Source organism: Lipomyces doorenjongii (genome assembly GCF_038497915.1).
Source record: "Lipomyces doorenjongii strain NRRL Y-27504 unplaced genomic scaffold V1508scaffold_29, whole genome shotgun sequence".
Taxonomy (NCBI): Eukaryota; Fungi; Ascomycota; class Lipomycetes; order Lipomycetales; family Lipomycetaceae; genus Lipomyces; species Lipomyces doorenjongii.
In genome coordinates, this window is record NW_027118096.1 from 157,731 (window position 1) to 177,280 (window position 19,550).

At 45.9% G+C, this 19,550-nt stretch overlaps 5 protein-coding genes across 5 annotated transcripts; 3 read left to right on the forward strand and 2 right to left on the reverse strand.

Moving 5' to 3' along the window:
* Positions 1 to 2,895: 2,895 nt before the first annotated feature.
* V1508DRAFT_404669 (uncharacterized protein) lies at positions 2,896 to 4,105 on the reverse strand (the record flags this gene model as incomplete). Its single annotated transcript, XM_066938644.1, has 2 exons — positions 2,896 to 3,800; positions 3,853 to 4,105. The coding sequence occupies 2 exons, from the start codon at positions 4,103 to 4,105 to the stop codon at positions 2,896 to 2,898; spliced, it is 1,158 nt and encodes a 385-aa protein (XP_066795449.1).
* Positions 4,106 to 9,069: 4,964 nt separating this feature from the next.
* V1508DRAFT_355567 (uncharacterized protein) lies at positions 9,070 to 9,892 on the forward strand (the record flags this gene model as incomplete). Its single annotated transcript, XM_066936962.1, has 3 exons — positions 9,070 to 9,171; positions 9,231 to 9,598; positions 9,655 to 9,892. The coding sequence occupies 3 exons, from the start codon at positions 9,070 to 9,072 to the stop codon at positions 9,890 to 9,892; spliced, it is 708 nt and encodes a 235-aa protein (XP_066795450.1).
* Positions 9,893 to 10,813: 921 nt separating this feature from the next.
* On the forward strand, positions 10,814 to 12,236 carry V1508DRAFT_355486 (uncharacterized protein; the record flags this gene model as incomplete). The annotated part of the gene is made up of 4 exons (XM_066936959.1): positions 10,814 to 11,015; positions 11,072 to 11,129; positions 11,201 to 11,844; positions 11,896 to 12,236. The coding sequence occupies 4 exons, from the start codon at positions 10,814 to 10,816 to the stop codon at positions 12,234 to 12,236; spliced, it is 1,245 nt and encodes a 414-aa protein (XP_066795451.1).
* Positions 12,237 to 14,885: 2,649 nt separating this feature from the next.
* V1508DRAFT_145275 (uncharacterized protein) lies at positions 14,886 to 16,147 on the forward strand. Its single transcript, XM_066936024.1, has one exon. It carries the CDS (start codon positions 15,102 to 15,104, stop codon positions 16,128 to 16,130), a length of 1,029 nt encoding a protein of 342 aa, XP_066795452.1. The 5' UTR covers positions 14,886 to 15,101; the 3' UTR covers positions 16,131 to 16,147.
* Positions 16,148 to 17,111: 964 nt separating this feature from the next.
* Positions 17,112 to 19,016, reverse strand: V1508DRAFT_418702 (uncharacterized protein). Its single transcript, XM_066940493.1, has 6 exons — positions 18,926 to 19,016; positions 18,835 to 18,868; positions 18,556 to 18,760; positions 18,207 to 18,504; positions 17,941 to 18,148; positions 17,112 to 17,887 (listed from the first exon to the last, which is right to left on the reverse strand). The coding sequence occupies exons 2-6, from the start codon at positions 18,854 to 18,856 to the stop codon at positions 17,253 to 17,255; spliced, it is 1,368 nt and encodes a 455-aa protein (XP_066795453.1). The 5' UTR covers positions 18,857 to 18,868; positions 18,926 to 19,016; the 3' UTR covers positions 17,112 to 17,252.
* Between the last annotated feature and the right edge of the window lie 534 nt (positions 19,017 to 19,550).

Consider the following 19,550-nt stretch of genomic DNA (forward strand, 5'->3'; position numbering starts at 1 on the left):
CGGCGGCGCCCGCCCGCGCGCCCGGCCCGACCGCGCCCGCGCCGCGCCCCCCGGGCCGGCCCGCCGCCCCGCGCCCCCCCCCCCCGCGCCCCCCCGCCCGCCCGCGGGGTGTTGGCGCATGCACCTTGTATAGTTTAGATATCACGCTCTCCGAATCAAGAGGGACGAGACCTGCGCCCCGAACGTATCCTGGGACGTTTTTCGATAGTAGTGTGAAAAAGGCTACATAGAACGCCGCAAGAACGTCTTCCTTCTTTATATGGGTAATCTGAGCGCGCATCATGTCCACGATTTGCTTCCCGTACGCTTTCTTTAGCGGCACCCAAAGCAACTTGGAGGATATGAGACGACTGAGGCGGCAATAGGTTCGACGCCCAATGGCATTTTTGTTATTATGAAGTTTTCAGTGGCGTTTTTTGATATCGTTCCTAAACTTTTTCAGTGGCATTTTTGATAGCATCTCTAATTTGTCTTATGTCATACGTTGTTGCCACTTCTGGCGTCGGCGGTAGAATGTTCGAAGTGTGTGCAAAACACCTATGTAGCCATGTATATATATGATGATGTCATGCTCGCAAGGTCCACTTGTGAATACGGCAAACACACGCCAGCGGTCCGCATCCACCGCGCCTATATCGCAGGAGGCTTGTTAGACACACCAGACCTGAGTGAGGATAATGTAGAAATATCTTTAACGACTCCAAATATTCCATCTAGGCGTTTCTTCTAGCCAGAGGACGGGTTGTAAATAATGATTGGCGGAAACACATAAAGCATTTTGCTTACTTTGATAAAAGCAGTGCGCAGTCAAATATACTTTGATTTCTAACACTTAATTCGACAATTAACAATATCATAATAAATTCGGGACAATCTTCCTTGTCATATCATATATCATATATAATTTTGTCCAGCAAGCTCTCCGCTTGCCATACTCATCAACACTGTTCCGGGCTGGCTGTTATTTGAGTTCCAAGTCCAGCTACTTGCTATCTGTTCAGCAACTCACCTTTCAGCGTAGCCTATGATGAAAGTGGTTATGACGTAAGAGAAAGATATTATTTACCTGATCTTTTCGCGTCTTCCTATATCAAAGATATTTCGAGAGAACATATTTCAGGAACAGTCCGACCAAGGATGACGGTTAATCGTATTTAGTGGCTGAAGTCCGACTAGAGCACGCCGGAAAGGAAGAGGAAGAGAGAGCAACGAGTTTTTGGCTGTGATAAGCCAGTGCGTTCATAAATGTTGAATAAGCAAACTTGCATAATGTTGCACACTCCGTAGGATACCACCATACTCGAAGACTTCTGTCGGACAATCCTGGCAACACCGAATTACAGGATCTGTCCGCTCCGCACCGGTTCGTGATCTCTGGCTCCGTTTCAGTTACGTAGATCGAAATTATATATGTAGTAATACTATGATCTCTAATACTAATTAACAACTAACTAACTGGCTTAGAAATGGAAGCATAACCAAGAGGGCATTGAGCATCAGACTACGCCAAAACAGAAAGGAGTAGCTAAAAAGACAATAGTGTCGTACAGAGAGGCATTTAGTATGTTTTAGGCAGAAGAATGACAGAAGCGGTAATCTGCTGCGGCACATGTCCGGAATCGTTCGTCAAACAAGGGTAGTGCGGCAGACAAGAACACTCTATGAATTATGTTTGAAATGCTCCAGATATTCATACTTGCGTTTGGGGGCAGCAGCATACCCGGGTGCATGTGCCGAAATAAGTATGATACAAGAGGGAAAGTTTACGGTAGAGAAATAAGAGATGGTTGATGATGTTACGAATAATACAGCGCACTGTATATCTATGCCAGTAACAAAGGATGTCATATATTTGACGGATTGTCAGGTTCAGCGAGACGTGAGTTGGGCTGGCTTGGTCAACAGCAGATCAGAGAATGACCGCAAACAAAGACGTTCGCAACTAATGTTATGAGATGAAATGTAGTTATTTAAGATTGTCGACTCAGAAGTTCTCGGAAAAAGGAGAATACAACAGCTCTAGAGCAAATATATTAATATGATCTCGATGAAAGAGATATTGATTCTAATCCAAAGTGTGGCAAAACTTAAGCGATGATATCTCTGTCGTTGCAGGCGAATTCACAGCGATGTCACACGTAGTCAGAGTTCAGAATCGGAAGATGAACTGGCACTAGGGAAATATGGAGCAGTCAATCCGAACCGTTGATGGGGCATCAAGCTATCGATCAGGCCAAATAAGCTGGGTGGGAACTTGACGAACTGAGATCTTTAAAAGACAGTTCATGAAGGAGCCATGAAGCAGGCGGTCGGAGCGGGCGCAGGAGTTAAGGCGGAGACGTAGAGTAGGCGTTTGGAGTGGAGAAGGAACGAGACAACGAAGGTTCAGGCGCAAATGTACATGAAGATGAAAGGCATCAAACACTATTCATGTAATATAACAACGGTAACACAAACAAGCAATCTACACCTAAAAAATGGACAGGAAGCAACATTGGTGTCAGAAGTATACAGCCTTTTCCCTGCGAGGGGACGCCATCATTAACCCGTTACATTTCTTACCAGAAACTCGTACGAGGATCCATTATCACTCTTTCAAAGTTGAACCATAGATTAACCACTTCTGAACTTACATAAATTACTACAACATTATTGCACAATAAACATTTCAACTGTTTATTTTCTATTTACAATTCCAATGCGGCCAAGGCCTATGCGTGACACGTGCAACAAGCAAAATCTGACTCAGCATGATACGTATCCATCATTAACTATGGTAAAGATCTGATATATCTACCCAAAATGCTAACCAAAATGCAAACTAACGCCAAGTAACACACAAAATTAAGTCATAAGTTGAGCAGAATAGATGAATGAGTTGGCTTTAAGGTGTTCTCATTGATGCCACCGGGCCAACATTCCTCTACTATGCATTCGATGCCGACGCCAGTGCAACGTGCTGTTGCTGGTAGAAGCCGGATGAACTGAGCTAGTCTGATCAGCCCCTGCAGCGTCTACTGTGACATACTCGAAGATTGTCGTAGTTAGGGAGTAGCTTGGAGTTTTGGACGCTGTAGTTATAGGTGCCAAGTCACTTGTGGGTTCTGTGCTAACAGCAGAAAAAGTACTGCCGACAAAAGTGGAGTTCATGTAAGGAGTCGCGAGATAACTCGTGGTTGCTTTATGGATCGTCGTAGTCCTGAAAATCGTAATGAATTGTGTAAGCGTAGAAGTGGTAGTGTCAACATCTGTGACAGTTGCTGGAACGGTTGTGACGATTTCGGTCACGTCCCCATCGTCACCGACACTGGCGACTGACAAAAGAGAATATGTAGTGTAGGTGGACGAGACTTCGCCAACCACGTACTTAACGTTTGTAGGCTTGACAATTGCCTCGGTGTGTGTTGCGGTCAAAGTTTTTGTAAGCGTGATATACCGAGTAGACGAATCGTCGGTGACGGCAGCCGTGTACTCAATCGTTCTCGTAACTGTCGTAGTGACGGGAACCGTGACAGTAGTCTCAATAGTGTAGGTGCCTGCTGGACGTTGGCTAGAGGTGTCTGCAGTGATAGCTGTCGGAGTAGGGGAAGCTGGTACAGCTTCCGACGACGTAGCCGTAGAGGAGAGTGTTGCAACGTACATAGGCGATGCCGTATCGAGGTAGGCAGCAACGGTCTGAGCGTACGTCAAGGTTTCAGTTATAGTCTGTACAGAAGGCGAGACAATCGTGGTAGCAGAATCGCCATTGTAAGTCTTCGTCACATAGAGAGTGACTTGCTCGGTGATAGTGGTGGGCTCATCTACCAAAGAATTAGTCCAATCCAACAGTCGATAGACAGCAGCAAAAAATACTCTTGATTTCAACTGCAGTAGTGTACAAAGTAGTAGGTTTTACATGTGTCACGGTCTTCGTGAGAGTGATCGTGCTGGTGCCATTAACAACAACGGTATCGTTGAGAGCGAAGCGACGATGGTGCCGAGCAGGAGATTCATCAAGAGGCACGGTCGCTCTGCTGCAGAAGAACGAGAAGTTGATCGGGAATGCGAGTGTTTCCGAGGCACAAGCTACCAGGGCAATCAAAAAGGAAAGTGATAGAATGCGCATTTATATTGTTGACCGGGTCAAGATTACAGAATCGAAGACGAATCAATAAAGATCTTGGGATACAAACGGGACAATAGAGAATGAGTGACCGAACCAGAGAAGTAGCGAACGAGCCAAAGGAACGACAAATGAAGACGTCGCAGATAGAGAAGAAAGTCAAGCTAGGGACTCCCCGCCTAATTAAGGAGCGGACAAGCAGAGGTAGCGTGATGGCGGCCGGAGCGAAAGATGTCCCCCAAGGGCCCCCTTTAGTAGTCGAGAGTGTTGATTACAGGCACTAATAATGAACAAGCTCGCGACGCGTCGCGTTGGAATTTTGATATGCAGGGGGTTCGCGCACTAAAGCGTCGAAGCCGCACGAACCCCCCTACACCAGTCATTATCCCTTCGCAGTCAGCCGTTGAGATAGCTGTTCTGTGCACTGCCTGCCAAAATGTACTCTGTGCTCGTCAGTCAAGCCGTCCGTCGAAGGCATATGCAGGAACAGTGTAATTTCGCGTGTCGCGCTACGCAATCGCCATTAGTGAATATCTCTATTTCCCGTTTCCACTTCCGACCTATTAGCGACATGACCGACAGTAGTCTAAAAATGTGCTTTACCAGAGCAGGCAAAGGATCTGTACAACTTGGCAGCCGGAGATGAGCGCGGAGCGCGGGTCGCGTGCTGGTCTGTCTGATATGCTAGTGGCGCAGGTTAATCGCGTAATGGGATGTCGCGGTTTGAAACCAGCCAGAACCCCTTCATCAAATATTCTATGCTGGCCAAATGAACGCGCATGACGCTCTTCGCTGCGTTTCTGTTCTCTATCCATCGACAACTGTTCATCTCCCGACAACCGGATTTACTCGAGTGCACGCTGGCACGTACATATCGAGAGCTCGACGTGCAATGTGCCCTCTCGTAAACGTGAATTCGACTTTGGGAATGCGAACAGTGTCTCTAGGTTGTCACGATTACGATTCAATGCCCTGGATATTTGAAATGCAGATCAAATATTACTATGTTACAGATAATCTACGTAAACTATAGCCTTATAGAGGCAAGTGTATGCTGAGCAAAGCAAATCCATCATTGTCGAATACCCATAAATTGCTACAAAGTCCCTATCCTCTGCTGCCGGACAAGCATGGTGGTGTTGTCTCAATCTTATGTGCTGATCTCCGGTGTTGGTACATATATCATCACGAAGTATTGTGTTAGGTCCTCTTTGGTTGCGGGAAGTATATGCAAGTTATATCTGAATATTTCTATCGCAATTTGCATCAGCGACAGCGATGATCTGAATAAAATTGGCTGCTGCCATGTTAGTCCGGTCTATATATTAATGCTGTCCAAACAAGCAACAGAGTTCTTACGCAGTAGCTCGAGCTTTGTCCGCAGAGAAGATGACTCATCAGAAAGTATCGATCTGGAGAACACGAGGATCCGTGACAGTCCCAGGCGGAGCCGGTGGAGGCATCGAATTTTCGATTCATATTCATAATCCAATAAACAGTCCTTTCCAGATCTGTCTAAAGATAGTTTGAATAGTACGATAAGACGAATGTCAGAAAATGGCAGCATCTTCCTTGATGTTATAGCACTCAAAAGATCTGTAATACAGTTAACGTATTTCGTACGACTCAGGGGTTGGAGTCGAGAGAAAATACATAACTTACAACTATATGAACCCAACTTATTTCCGCTGCAGTTATGGCGCATCCAGCTTAGTCCCGACAATTGTATCCGTATATGCATATCCGTGGATAACGTGATCGGGAAGCGAGCGGACCACCCAAGCGAGCGGCTCACAAAATATCAACTCTCAGATTTTACTTATTCTAGCAATCCACAGCAACATTGCATCAGTATAATAAACGTAAAAAATTATTCTTTGTCAGTTTTACACGTACGCGACATATGTCCGCTCTGGTCGCAACGGCTGCATCGTCTTGGCGTACATTCTACGGCTCTCCCCTCTGCGCTCTCACCATCGACTACGTCTTCTGGGCAGGACGCACGACCACGACCTTCTGTTCCAGTCAAAATAGTGCTAGAAGTGATAAAAGACCTATCTGTTTGGCGTTTTCTTTTCTGGTGTTGTGCACTGGCCTGCATTTGGGTAAGTTGGTCAGTTAAAATCTCGGCCTGATATAGTGCCAGTTCCGAGCACTTCTTTATCTGATCAATTGCGACCGAATTCGGCCTTGTGGGACCCAAGGACCCACCTTGCTTAAATGCTTTTTGATTCTCTCCGTTTGACTTTGCAATTGAATAATGGTCCTCGGCGTTTCAGGTACCCATGTCTCTTGAGAACTCTGTGGCTGGCTGCTTTGTGTAGGTGTTTCAATGCCGGAAATTGTAAGGTTACTGAGTACCCTACTTGGATCGAACGGAATTAGTCCTGTTGCCCTAAATCCACTCTGAATATTGGGCATAGACAATGCCTCTTGTCGTGCGATCTGATATAGGCGTAGAAAGTCCAACTTGTCAATGTGATTTATACCAGCTCTCGTACTCGCTTCAACTTGACTGCCGTATGACCGCTTCAGTGGCGCAAAACAGCCCACATCGAGCGGTTGAAGCAGATGGGACGAGTGAGCCGGCATATAGAGTGGAATAATAAAATTTTTTGTGCAATACTGATCAATAACATGACTTCCGTGACCGTCCAATATTAGTAGTCGATATTTGCATTTAGTCCGATCCCGAGTATATTTATCGAAGACTTCTTGGAGCCATTGTCGCCCAAAGTCATTAGTAATCCAGCCGTTTGTGCTCACACCTATCGTCCAATCCTCTGGTATGTCGCGAAACCACGGTGATTGGAACACTTTTCCCTTGAAGATCACCATGGGTGGGAGAGTCCTTCCGGAGGAATTGACCGCTTCAACAACCGTCACCCGCTCCCGATTCCCGGGCTGTTTCAGAAACGCCTTCCGATATCTTTCAGCAGAAGTTACAATTTTTGAGGTTCCGATAACACCCATTTGGAAACCTGTTTCGTCGAAGTCGTAAATGTCTTCCTCAGCAATCCCATAACTCTGAATCGTGTTCCGTACAAGCTCGAACCACTTTGTTATGATCGCGAGTACTTTGACTTCAACTCAGGATGTCGTGTAATAAAATTACGTACCCATTTGTCTCCGACTTGTTTGGGAGGTTGGGACGATGATTCCGCACGCTTGGCAAGGAGCAAACCGGCCATTCTACGAACGCCCGCAACCCTAGGAGGAAGTCCTCGCTTATCCATTGACAGGACCCATTCTAGCAGCACCTCTTCTTCTCTGTCGGTCAGCTTTCGCGTCGGTGTAGTCGAATTGAGTCTTGATGCGCGGCCACCTAGACGAGCGCGAAGGGTAGAGTAGTGGACGTCGTACAAACGTGCAGCACCTCTAATGCTTGCAATTTTGGTATTTTTATAAGCCTGGACCGCTAATTCAATTCTGCCTTCCTTACTTTGATCGTTTCCGACCATGGTTGCTACGTTATTAAAATTTTGAAATACCGGACGCCTAGACGATTGAGGAGTGAGCCGCTCGCTTGGGTGGTCTGCTCGCATGCCGATCACGTTAATCGAATAAGTTACCACTAAGTAATTTACATCGCAAAATTTGAATGCTCGAAGAGCTATTTCATATCCACGTGCAAAATTTAACCAAGTTTATAGAGTTACCAGATACGCGATGCCTTATGAGGTCTCCTTCTAGGCGGTTGTCACAACCTCGGACATTCGACAGTGCGGCTCGCATATTACTGATTCCTTGTAAGTCCTTTACAACAACCACAGGTCCCAAGATCATTGTAGCATCCGTCCCAATAATTGAATATTTCACAACTCATTTAAACTATCTCAATATTACTACTTTAAATATTTATATTTGTTAGTCCTAGATATGACTCATCAATATTGCCTTGTCCGTATCAATATTCATATACGCAGATTCTCTATCGTATTCATATCCACAACGGATATCCACGAATATATCCGTTATCCATCTATCCGTGCCGATCGCTAATAAACCTGTCTATTAACGGAAGAATAAATGTTATGAGGAGGCGTCTCGACATAGCCAATCATCCTACTCGATTCTCCTCTCTCGCCTGTGCTGGTCTCGATCACGAGGATATGCTAGATGAAGAGGAGCTTCATTTGCTCGAAACCCATCTCAGAGCGTTTGAATTGCCATGCAGTAGGGGAGAAGATTTGAATATCTACGCGGCCGGGTGCGTCTAAGCGATCGATACGACGATTAAATTTCGGAACGTCGACGCGTCAAAGCCGCTGATGGCTTTCATCTTTACAAAGTCCGAGGTTTCAGCTGCCAATTTGTCTGAAAACGGAAAAAGAAAGGAGCAGGAGCATGAGACCGAGTCAACTTGAATGAGAAGAGGCTCTGAACCATGGTGAAGCCGAAAACGAGGTTGAAGGATTCTTATGTCTTGGAGAACCCAGTCAATATTCCTGCTCTATTAGAGAGAATCGAGGTTCGCCTGCAGACCAAACGATGATGCCAGCAGACGAGTTCTTGCAATTTACAATGTAAATCGCTCCTTCATGGACCAGCTCAAAAGCTCCTCCAGAACTTAAAGAGACGATGTTGCAGCTGCGACTATCTATCGCTTGTCGTCCGGTGTCTTGCCAGCGATCTCTTTCGCATTGTGTTTGTGTCAGTCGTGTTCTACGTTCGGCTTTGTGATTGCACTTTGTTTGGCGAGTTCTTAATGACTGTAACCGGGCGCCAGATATATTAAAGGAGAATCATTCAACTCGACTGGGTTAACACCAAAAAGCTAACAATTGCACTATGTCGCAAATATCATAGTAGCTAGTCAGGTGATCGTCGAATGCCACAACACCATTATGTTTAGGGCTTTATAGTGTATAATAATCGACTCCAAGATCAATGCCGTCGTACCACTCGATTTCTATATTATTATCCATTAATGCATAGCTATTGGCACAAGTATTGCACGATTCACAATGAAATACCTTGAAACGTATCGCCTTGTGGGTCTGCCAGATCGGGCGTATTACATCCCTGACTTCATTTCAGAGGGGGAGGAGCGATCGCTTATTGAGAAAGTATTCCACGATTTTGCAATCTTGTTCGGCTCAGTGACTTAACATGTAGGTGCGAATAGATACAAAATGCCCCATCAACACGATGGACAGTTCTCTCCCGTCGCCGGTTACAAGCTTGGCCTACACAGCTTCTCCAAGGATCAATCTTACCGACTACCGATCCGATCCCGAATTGGCTGGCAGATTCAATAATTCCCCGCACAATCGATCTTGGTATATGGAGTGCGTCACCACACGGTCGCGCAAACCATTGTTTGATCAATGAGTACGAACCTGGACAAGGGATCATGCCACACGAGGATGGGGATGTGTATTATCCGATGGTCGCAACAGTCAGCTTGAATGATGGCATAATATTGGACGTCTATGGGAAGTCTGATGATCGTAAGCGCACAGTCAAGTATAGGATATATCAGGAGCCTAGGAGGTATGCCGCTCGTTCTCGTCTCAATTTGCACGAATACCACTGATGAGATTTATCAGTCTTTTGGTAACGACGGACGAAATGTACACCAAATATCTGCACGGCATACAAGAACAACTTGTAGATAAAGACCTAAGCAGCGACAGAATCAGTAATTGGCACTTTTTAAGCGAGCAAACGAAAGAGAGCATAGAAATGAATGGCGGCTTGTTGAAGCGGCGAACTAAGCGCATAAGCTTGACATTTAGAGACGTTAAGAAGGTTCGGAACTTGTCAAAGTTTTTGCAAACAAAGTAAACTTGTATCTTCGTAGTTGTTGCAAAGAAACGACGGTCCACATTGAATGCGGAACGTCTTTGGCGATTTATGTGCGATACTTGTGTAATATACCCTCGCTAGTAGTCTTGCATCTAAGCTATAGAACTAAGGACGCATACAATTGTGAAAGGGAAATTGGTTACAAACCAATAATAATTACATTATTCCGAGAAAATACACTACACCTTTGCGGTTTTGCAGCTTCCGTCATCGCGGCTTATGTCGGCCGAATTTGAGCGACTCACGGAGCAAGCGGCTCGTTTATCATTTAGGGTGTCCCAGCCGCACATCAGGTTAAGTTTTCCGGATGTTCAGCGCGCTTAACACCGCCATGAGCGACAGGGTTCGCTACTTAAATGCATCAATGCAGTCCCATTTAACGCTAAAGACTACAGGTGATATCGTATTTAGGGCACTAAGCAGGACTGCCCCAAATGTCCGTCCCGGGACCGAGAATAGGCAATTTATGTCGTTGAGGCCACTTTCCTAACAGCGAGCGGTATTTCAGAAGCGACGCCTGACAGACTTTCATATCGTATAGCGACAGCATATTCAAGAACTTGGAGAATACCATTGTTTCCCGGTAAGTTAGGGGAGCTAACAGTGACCGCTGTCTGATTTCGTGATGGCAGAACGCAACCGAGCTATTGGTGCTACACCTTGGCCACCATGATGTGCAAAACTGTTTCTTCTAATTATATATCATTATGTAGGTGATTGCTTGCTTTTCCAACTGGGAGCCATTTCGCAACTGGTACGATTATTTCTCGACTGTCAATGTGCATGCTTGCCCTCGAGTCCTAGTCGATCGAATCCGACGTCGTTCTGCGTTACTCCCAGTCATAATAACAACGGATTGACGTGCATTGAACTTTTTTGGCATTGTTACAACAAACTGTCATGAATTCTACATGCCGTACAAGTGTATCGAGCCGTACAAATAAATCGTTTAGTATGTGGCAATCACTGTTACTATCTTTCGTGATAATATTCAGGGTCGTTGATGCATTTCCGATGATTCCATTCAAGATATGGGTGCAAGACGACAAGGAGGATTGGTCAGTTAAACCCGGACAAATCCCAGATTACGTTGTAAAATATGGTAGGCTTCACCCGTTAAATATGCTTGACAGGGCTTTCTGGACTGACGTGACGCAGCACCAACAGTTCATCTATACTCCGAGGAGGTGTATTTGCCATGCGACTGGCGAGAATTGTAAGTATTTGTGTTTAATATGCTGAATGTCGTGGTACACGGCGAGAGACGCGAAAGACTGACGGCCATAGTACGGCGAATATGTATCCTGTCCTGGATGGGAAGAATATCAGTCACAACATCGGCTTTCCAATGACAATCTACGACGTCGGCCGCCTGCCACCAACTGAAGACGTGTATCTTACGTCGACCTCTGACTTTGACGTTGACCCTGATTGGATCACTGGCATTGGCAATCGGCCCGATATCGAGACTGGACGGAATCCGGCACCTGCAATTTTGATAGTGTTCGATAAAGGGGACGGCTGGGTGGACTCATTCTGGTTCTATTTCTATGCCTTCAATCTGGGTCCGTTTGTCATGGGAGGTGGGCCATATGGTAATCACATTGGCGACTGGGAGCACTCCATCTTGAGGTTTTATAAGGGCCAGCCGCATTCGCTCTGGATGTCCGCACATGGCGGTGGTAGCGGATTCACATTTAAGGCTCTTGAAAAATTAGAGACAGATCCAAATAGGCCAGTTATATTCTCCGCACGTGGCACACATGCAAATTATGGATCTGCCGGTCAGCACTCGCATGATTTGCCATTCCGAATGCTGAGCGATTTCACTGACCGGGGGCCATTGTGGGACCCGGCAAAGAACTATGTGGCGTATACATATGACGGGACGCTGGTTTGTGGAGAAGGCGACACGACGTCTGCGAATGCAGGTATGTCGGTATGTCGAATGTCACAAATGATACGGGCTAACTTGAAGATAGAATGGCTGTATTTCCCTGGTCACTGGGGAGACAAAAAGCTCGACCCATCAGATCCGCGACAGCATTTCCATCCGTTTGAATGGCGCTACATTGACGGTCCAACAGGCCCACTTTGGAAACATCTCGACCGTACCACAGTTTGCCAGCAGCCGAAGTGGTACAACATGAGAGGTACATGCCGGGTCCGAAACTCTTTAGAGTATGGCGAAGGCATTGAGAGTGAAGGATTTGGATGTGCGGGTGTGTTCGATCATATATGGCCGAGATTCCTGGGGAAGTTTATTCGATTTTGGTTCTGGGGTGGGTGGGGCTGCGAGTTCATTGATTGGATGTGGGGCTAGTCTGCTACAGTCTGTAAGTGGAGTTTGTGCTTAATGAAAATTTTTTTGGGATTTGATTTTAATGATTTGCGTGCCCTCAAAGATGTGATGCTCTTTGTAATTTAGTGTGATAGAGAGCAAAGGTGGTTCATAGTTTCCTCATGAGTTTTGGTAGTTGTTAGAAATTGGGTATAGGATACTTATTTATAATTTACTTTAAATCTCACATTTAATATTGTTTCCTGTAAATAATTTTCAAATGCTATATTTTATTAAGGTTTTGCAGAGCTTGTGCTAAAACATATTATATGTATATTTTGCCTCTCTATGTGGTCATTGGAAGAGATGGAATATATGAATAATGCCGGGTGCCGCAAAAATGGAATAAACACGGAGTCAACGGCTTGTTCGAGAATGTTGCGGTGCTACAGTATGATATAAATATATGATTATGACGTAGGGTGGCTGCAGAACTAGGACACACAATTTCAACTTTAAGGGCTTAAGGATAGCTAGCGTCAGGCGCGAGGAGATTGCGACCATGGCCGAAAAGGACGCCGAGCAGTCAGCTTCATCTATTCCAAATGGTAGTGAAATGCGACCACAATATTTAAATAATAATTCTATTTCCCATATTGAGCTGGTCTAGTTACAAATATTTCTCACCCACTGGCAAGGCTGACAGCCCAAGCCCTATTGTGCACCGATTCCGCAGGAGGCAGCAATGCCTTGACCTAGAATATGATTATAGATGGAAAATAATAGAAGACAGACAGCGGATAGTGAGAATATGCGTATATGTACATTAAGATTGACAAGGCGCAAAATTTCGTGCAAGTGTTTCAGGCTCTCTGGTATTGATTTCCTGTTGGCCCGACAACAGGAATCACATGCTCTCGCTAATGAATTAAATGAATGGAGCTGCATTGGAAAGTAAACCAGCTATACCTCTTTGGGACTAGCGTTCAGTAGATCTTGGTACGGATGTCGACATTGATTTTATTCGTGTCCCGGCAGCTACAGAACGGTTGCATCCCTTAGGAGCTACTCATTTAATTATTCCGGAAAATCAGTAATAATTTGGGCATAGATCAACATGGTCAAATTTTATGTCCACTTCTTCAACATCCATCTTCGCTTTCTTTGCATACACAATTTCGTAGTCTCGATTTGGTCCCGGGTCTCCAACCGTTCAAGTAAGGTTTCATATGATTTGACGCTGCTACCGTATTAGATAGATCTGTAGTTTGTTTACGGTGAAGAGGTGTTGCAGAAGATGACTTTAATACAGGTATCATTACACATATGACTTCCGTGCAATTCACAATATGCGCATGCTTTGCATATATAAATTTCAGCGCGGCATATGGTATATAGTTACTGATATGTCAGGTTTTTTAATCATAAGACAAATAAACACTGCCAATTCACTACTGGTCACTACTGGTCAAGAAAATACTTAGTGGTCGCTTCTCTAGTCCGAACGAGGAATAGTAGAATACACTGCATGAATCTCACCAGTTATTAATTAAATTAAACTGGTCTAGTCAGTGGAAGATTGCGCAAACGAGCCAGTCAAGCCAGCACGGGCCACGAAGTCTAACGGCCAGTAAGTTAGTCGAAGGTATCGTCTCAGACTCCTTTCATTTCGCGTTCCCACGCGTTCAGGCGCCCAAGCTGAAATCTGAAGCATAGCGTGTGGCTAGCGTGTGAATTGATGTGACTGCATGCTCTCAATTTATTCACTAGTTGTGATCCGCAACTTCTTATCTGATTATTGGTGCTGTCATGACGTAAAAATGACGTATTGGCCGGAAAAACAGATATACCGTATACAGGTAAGAGAAGTAGCAACCCTCAAATCGCACATGGGCGAGATTGGCAGATTGCGACCAGCTGTTTTATGTCTAACAGACACTTGCCACTTCAAGCGATTTGATACACCAGCATCTTAGTGGTCAGGAGGCTGTATCGGAAGAGCTTGGATTTGCTCGTATTCGCATTGGTACAGCACCCCTCACACTTGTAATAAGCTACTGGCGGACTTTCTGTGGCAGTCAAAGCTGTGGCCGTCTCGCAAAATAGTAGTTAAAACGAACGGCCTCGAATCCGAGCAGCGAGCGACTACTCACTGTTCTGTCGCGCCTGCGGTTGCAACTGTTGCGCCAAGGGTGCACTTGTGCCAAATGAAGAAGCACGTGGTGGCAGAGGCCCGGTAGGGTGGTTCGGGCTAATCGGGGGTTAGGGCTGCCCAGTTACGGCGTTTCGGCCGGCGGGACAAGTATCTATGACGGTACCAGCCGCGTTGTACGCCACCATCCCGTCCATCCATGGCGCGTCCTCCTGTCCATTGTTTTGTCCCAGCATAGCAGTATCGCATGAAATAGTGAGCATTCTGCAGTGTTGGTAGCAAATATCCGACGCAATTCCGGGCGCAATTTGTTTCGACAACATGGACCCTAGCAATTAAGCCTTACTACCCTGATCATCAGTATCTCTGTTTACCACTCCACTTTCCTCCCTACTACCTTGCACGCGTTTGCTCTTGTTCACGTATCCTTGACCGTACTCGTTAGCGACGTCATCAATCACAATTTCAATCCGCCACGCTCAGAGTTCGAACAGTATATATATATTCTGCTCTCCCTTGCCTTAATCTCAACTCCACACTTGTCACAGTTTAGTTCGACATCACTTACCCACCAGTTGCTAGGTCGCGTTATTTGTGTCTCGTGCAATTGTACGTTCTCCTCGGAACGTTTTTTTCTTGCGCAATGCTAACTTTGCCTCGGTAGGAAAACTACAATTCCCTATCAGCAACGTCTCCACATCTCAATCCTCACCATCGGAATACCAACCCATCTCTTTCCCCTACTCAGTTTCGAAATGCGTTGTGACGCTTGTATGCATCAGATTCCGGCATTCTTGCCGTCGCCGATTACCCCTCCTGCTGAAACGTCTCCTTTATCTATTCTAAATACAGCAGTAACGATTTTGCGGAGCCAGTCTCTTGCGCTTTCGCATCTCACAGACCTCTACCGGGCCGACCCGGAAACACAGAACCAATACGTTACTTCCATTCAGCTAATGCACAATGCTTTGGTGACTGGAGGCAAAATTGTATTGACTGGCATGGGAAAGTCCGGCAAGATAGCAGACAAGTTAGTGGCGACCATGAATTCTCTCGGCATTCACGCTGCTGCTCTACATCCTTGCGATGCCCTACATGGTGATCTCGGCGTTTTGCGGCCGGCAGATGTTCTAGTCATGATCACCTCGTCTGGAAATACGCCGGAGCTCAATCAGCTCTTGCCGTATCTCCCCAGTGGTTTACCTCGGATATGTTTGACATGCACGCCAAATTCGCCTCTTGGCCGGGGTTCCACGGCTGTGCTGTCCGCAGATTTACCTGGGTCGTTATTGGAGCGGGCGATCTACGGGGTTCCGGCGCCAACTACCTCTACCACTGCGTGTCTTGCCGTTGGTGACGCTGTTTGTATCACATTATCCGAGATTATTACCGCTGAGCAGGAGGAGCGCAAGAAGAACTTTGGCAGATGGCATCCTGGAGGTGCGATTGGAAATGACTACAAGAGCGAAGAACAGAGCGCGAGGCCTGTTTTCCGAGACGTCATGGTTCCCTGGGTTGATGTCGGCTTAGTGGAGACTGATGCGGATGAGCTCGAGATATTGCGCGCTGCAGCTGGTCGTCTGTGGGTGTGCGTTGGCAACAGAAAGTTATTTAAGGCCCATGAGCTTGGACAGTCTTCTCGCAAGCCTGCAGCTGTCGGTCTCGCTGTTGACGGTCTGCGACGCGTAGGCCCCAACGACGAAGTTGCGAACTTAGGCAGGGGCGAGATTGTCCTGGTTGCGAAGGATATGAACAATATTCTCGGTATCTATCAGGGGATGTAATTTGGCCTATTAGATATCGGTCGGTGGAAGGGGTTAGTTTAGTTTCTTTCTAACACAACTATACATAAAAAAAGAAACCGGAAAGAATTTATTTGCTCTATTATATTGTTGGCATTGGATATATATGAACGGTTCATGGAGACTTAGGAGTAGTTTTGCTTGGTTTAGAACCCGGTCGATTAGCTTGCGATATTTGCAATTTGTGTTTTGGATATTGTAAGAGAACAATGAGCGAGGTACGAAAACAAAAAAATTATTGTAATAGACGCTAGCGGGAATTTCGAATAAATTATCTTGTTTAATATATGTCTCTAAAGCATTGATGAGCTTGATGAAGATCAGCAATTCAGCGCTTTGTGTCAGCTCGCCCTGTGTTTCAGGCAAGTGGGTGATACGGCACATGTGGCAGCTGGACTCCTTCGATTGAGCCCTAAACGACGTCAGCAAACGGGTGGGGTCTCCTGACCCGCCATAAGCCGGGCGGCAAACACCGGCAAAACCGACTTCCCCCTTGCGTGTTGAGGCGAGTCAGATCGACACCTGCGGTCATCCAACCAAATATTTTCGTCTCTCTGCCAACCTTTATTGACTTTGTCATAGGCGCCTTAACTCGGTCTGCGAGTCGCCTTGAAAATATTATATTCAAAGCTGTTGTTTCAATAATTGTGGAATGAGTGAATGACAGTCCACTGTAGCAAGCGATACCTCGTACGATATGAGCTGGTTTTCTTTTTATCTCACCGATTCCGGTGATACCGCCTCAAGTTTTGTCCAAGTTATTAAATTGCTAATTAGGTCTAATAATATATCGTATTGCTTGGCCAAAATAGTACATCTCTGACAGTTAGCATGTAATAGAGACTTCCAATGATGAGTAGCCTTAATTATCGTATCGAAAGTCATCCTTATACGGAATAGTCGGTTTGTGCCGACCATGACTGATAATAATGGGATTTATTCTGAGGGTTTGCCCATGTGTGGTATCTCTTAGACAAAATTTATATTGCTTCTATATAGAACGAACAACATAACATCTACGCGACATATATACATGTACTCGTCTCTCTTCGAAGAATTGCCATAGCATTGCACCTTCTAAACTGTCGCTGTCTATTATCACATCTACTTCTCACCAGATGAGAATGGCATGACGGCCCACTTTCCACTCCACGCCCATCCCTTTCCCGTCTCAGGCTTACCCTTCGCAGTCGTAATGTCAATCCACGCCTTTTCCAGCTCTGCCTCTTGCCCATCTGTCAAACCGACGACAACATCAGCCTTGCACGTCCGCAAACTGATCAGCTTGACATGATTAGTAGCAAGCGGACCAATAGCAGTACTGAACGGTGTAGTACGCGGCCAGGCGGCATCGTACGTCAACTTTCTGTAGTTCAAATCCCCCTTCAAGATCGCGAGTTTCGACTCCTGTAAATCCTGCCACACCTCGTGACCACCGCCAAGTCCATTCTCACGGATCTCCCAGAAGGCAAGAGACGTAGTCCAGAATCCGAACGATCGGACTATGATTTTGCCGTCGTCGTTGTATTTGACTAGTTGTTTCCGGAGAAAGTCAATTTCCTTCCTGGCCATATTGAAGACCGACGCCGAGCCAAGGGCGTTGATCAAGACCGGAAGGTCGACTGGAAGGACGTCAGAAACGAACCAGGGCATTGCTTTGGGGTGGAGGACAATTGTGTCGGCTAGGCCGGAGTCTAGGAGGAATAGCGCGAAAATAAGATCTGTATAAAACTCAAAGCCTAAAGCAATTCGATCAGCATGACGTTACATATACAAGTCAAATCGGGCGTACCAGCGTTGTCAAGAATGAGATCAACACGACCGCCGTCGACCGAGGAAATGGCCTGCCACGCGAGATCGACGTCGTTTACCAGGATATTTTTCTCGCTCTCCTTCCGAGCTTTCTCGCCTTGCAAGCTCTGAAGCTGGTCGAGGGAGAGATTGGTCAGGAGAGAGAGGTCAGTCGCATTGCCCCAGAGTGAAATGTCAATGAACTCGCGCTATCAAAAAATTAGTACGCATTTTCCAATACATCTTTCTCGTAGGCCGGGTACGTACGAACAACAAATTCAATTGTTCTTTGTTAACGGAACCATGCAACTGTCCTGACAATGTCTTATATCGGATTGCCAACTCAGCAATTGCCACCTCGGACGACTTGAACGCATCCAGCTTCTGTCTGGCAAAAAAGTCGTAGTCCTTCCAGTGTGTTGTGGTCTGCAGGTATCCATACATCTTTCGGTACAGATAGCACTCAGAGTATAGCCACGGCGCATTGCCCCAGGTCATTGGACCTTGTCGGTCCAATTCCGAGTTGTAAAGCGCCACATCAAACAATCCGTCGTCTGCTAGAGATCTGTAATGTCTTAGTTGACCATACACATAAACAGAATGTCGATTAACTTACGGAAGTGCACGATCGTGCTCAACGTCATATTTAAGCGCACCAATCTTTTCAATGAGGACCTTCCCTTCCTCGGCCTTCTCACCGTCTGATTCAAGCGTCGAGCGAGATAGGTCATCGACAATACCGGTGAGAATGACAGGCCAGCGAGAACGGGCAGACGTGTAAGCAAACGAATCGGGGTCCGAGGTCACATACGGCGGAGCCGCTGTTTGTCTCGTTAGCATATGTCAAATATATGATTTAGAATGTCCAAGAACGGAGACACAAAATTCAACATACGGCAGGGAACAGGGGATGCCATTTTGAAGTAGATCTATCGATTCTGTAAACTTCGGACCCAATTCAAATAACAATTAGTTCCAAGAAGTACCTAAGCCGAGACAATAGTGTTAATTATTCTGCAGAAGGTGATAGCCAATTGACCAGTTATCTATATATATCGGTTTGATGGTGACCTAGAGGTTGGAAGGTGCGGCGACGGCCCACCTGGCCCCGAAGCTAATATTCGTGATTGGGATTTGTACCATACAATCTAATTACGCCACATTTTACTGAGAGCTTCGTACATAATAGGCGTACCATCTACGTACCATTCTGAAACTGACAACGACGTCACTGGCGGGAGGCACCCAACTATACAACATTTTTTTTCCCACGAACATGATATTATTCCCATGCAAAACTGGCCATGCACCGAAACTTAGGCTCTAAATACAAGCCGCTAGGATTGCCTAACAGAAAACCCAAATTTCCATCAAATAACTGTCGCATCTTAGAAACCACGCAATTCTATCTACTGTATATAATTATCTAAACGAGCTTTCTTTTCATCAGCATCACTCATGCCTTCAATGTCAGCAGTCATCGCTGAATACGACCTGCTCACTGCTATTGACTCGTCGTCTACCAAGTTACTATGGTTGCGTAGTTTGCGAGACTGAATACCGGCCAAAATTCCGGCAATAATTGAGGAACTGCACTAGACGTTTAGCTAT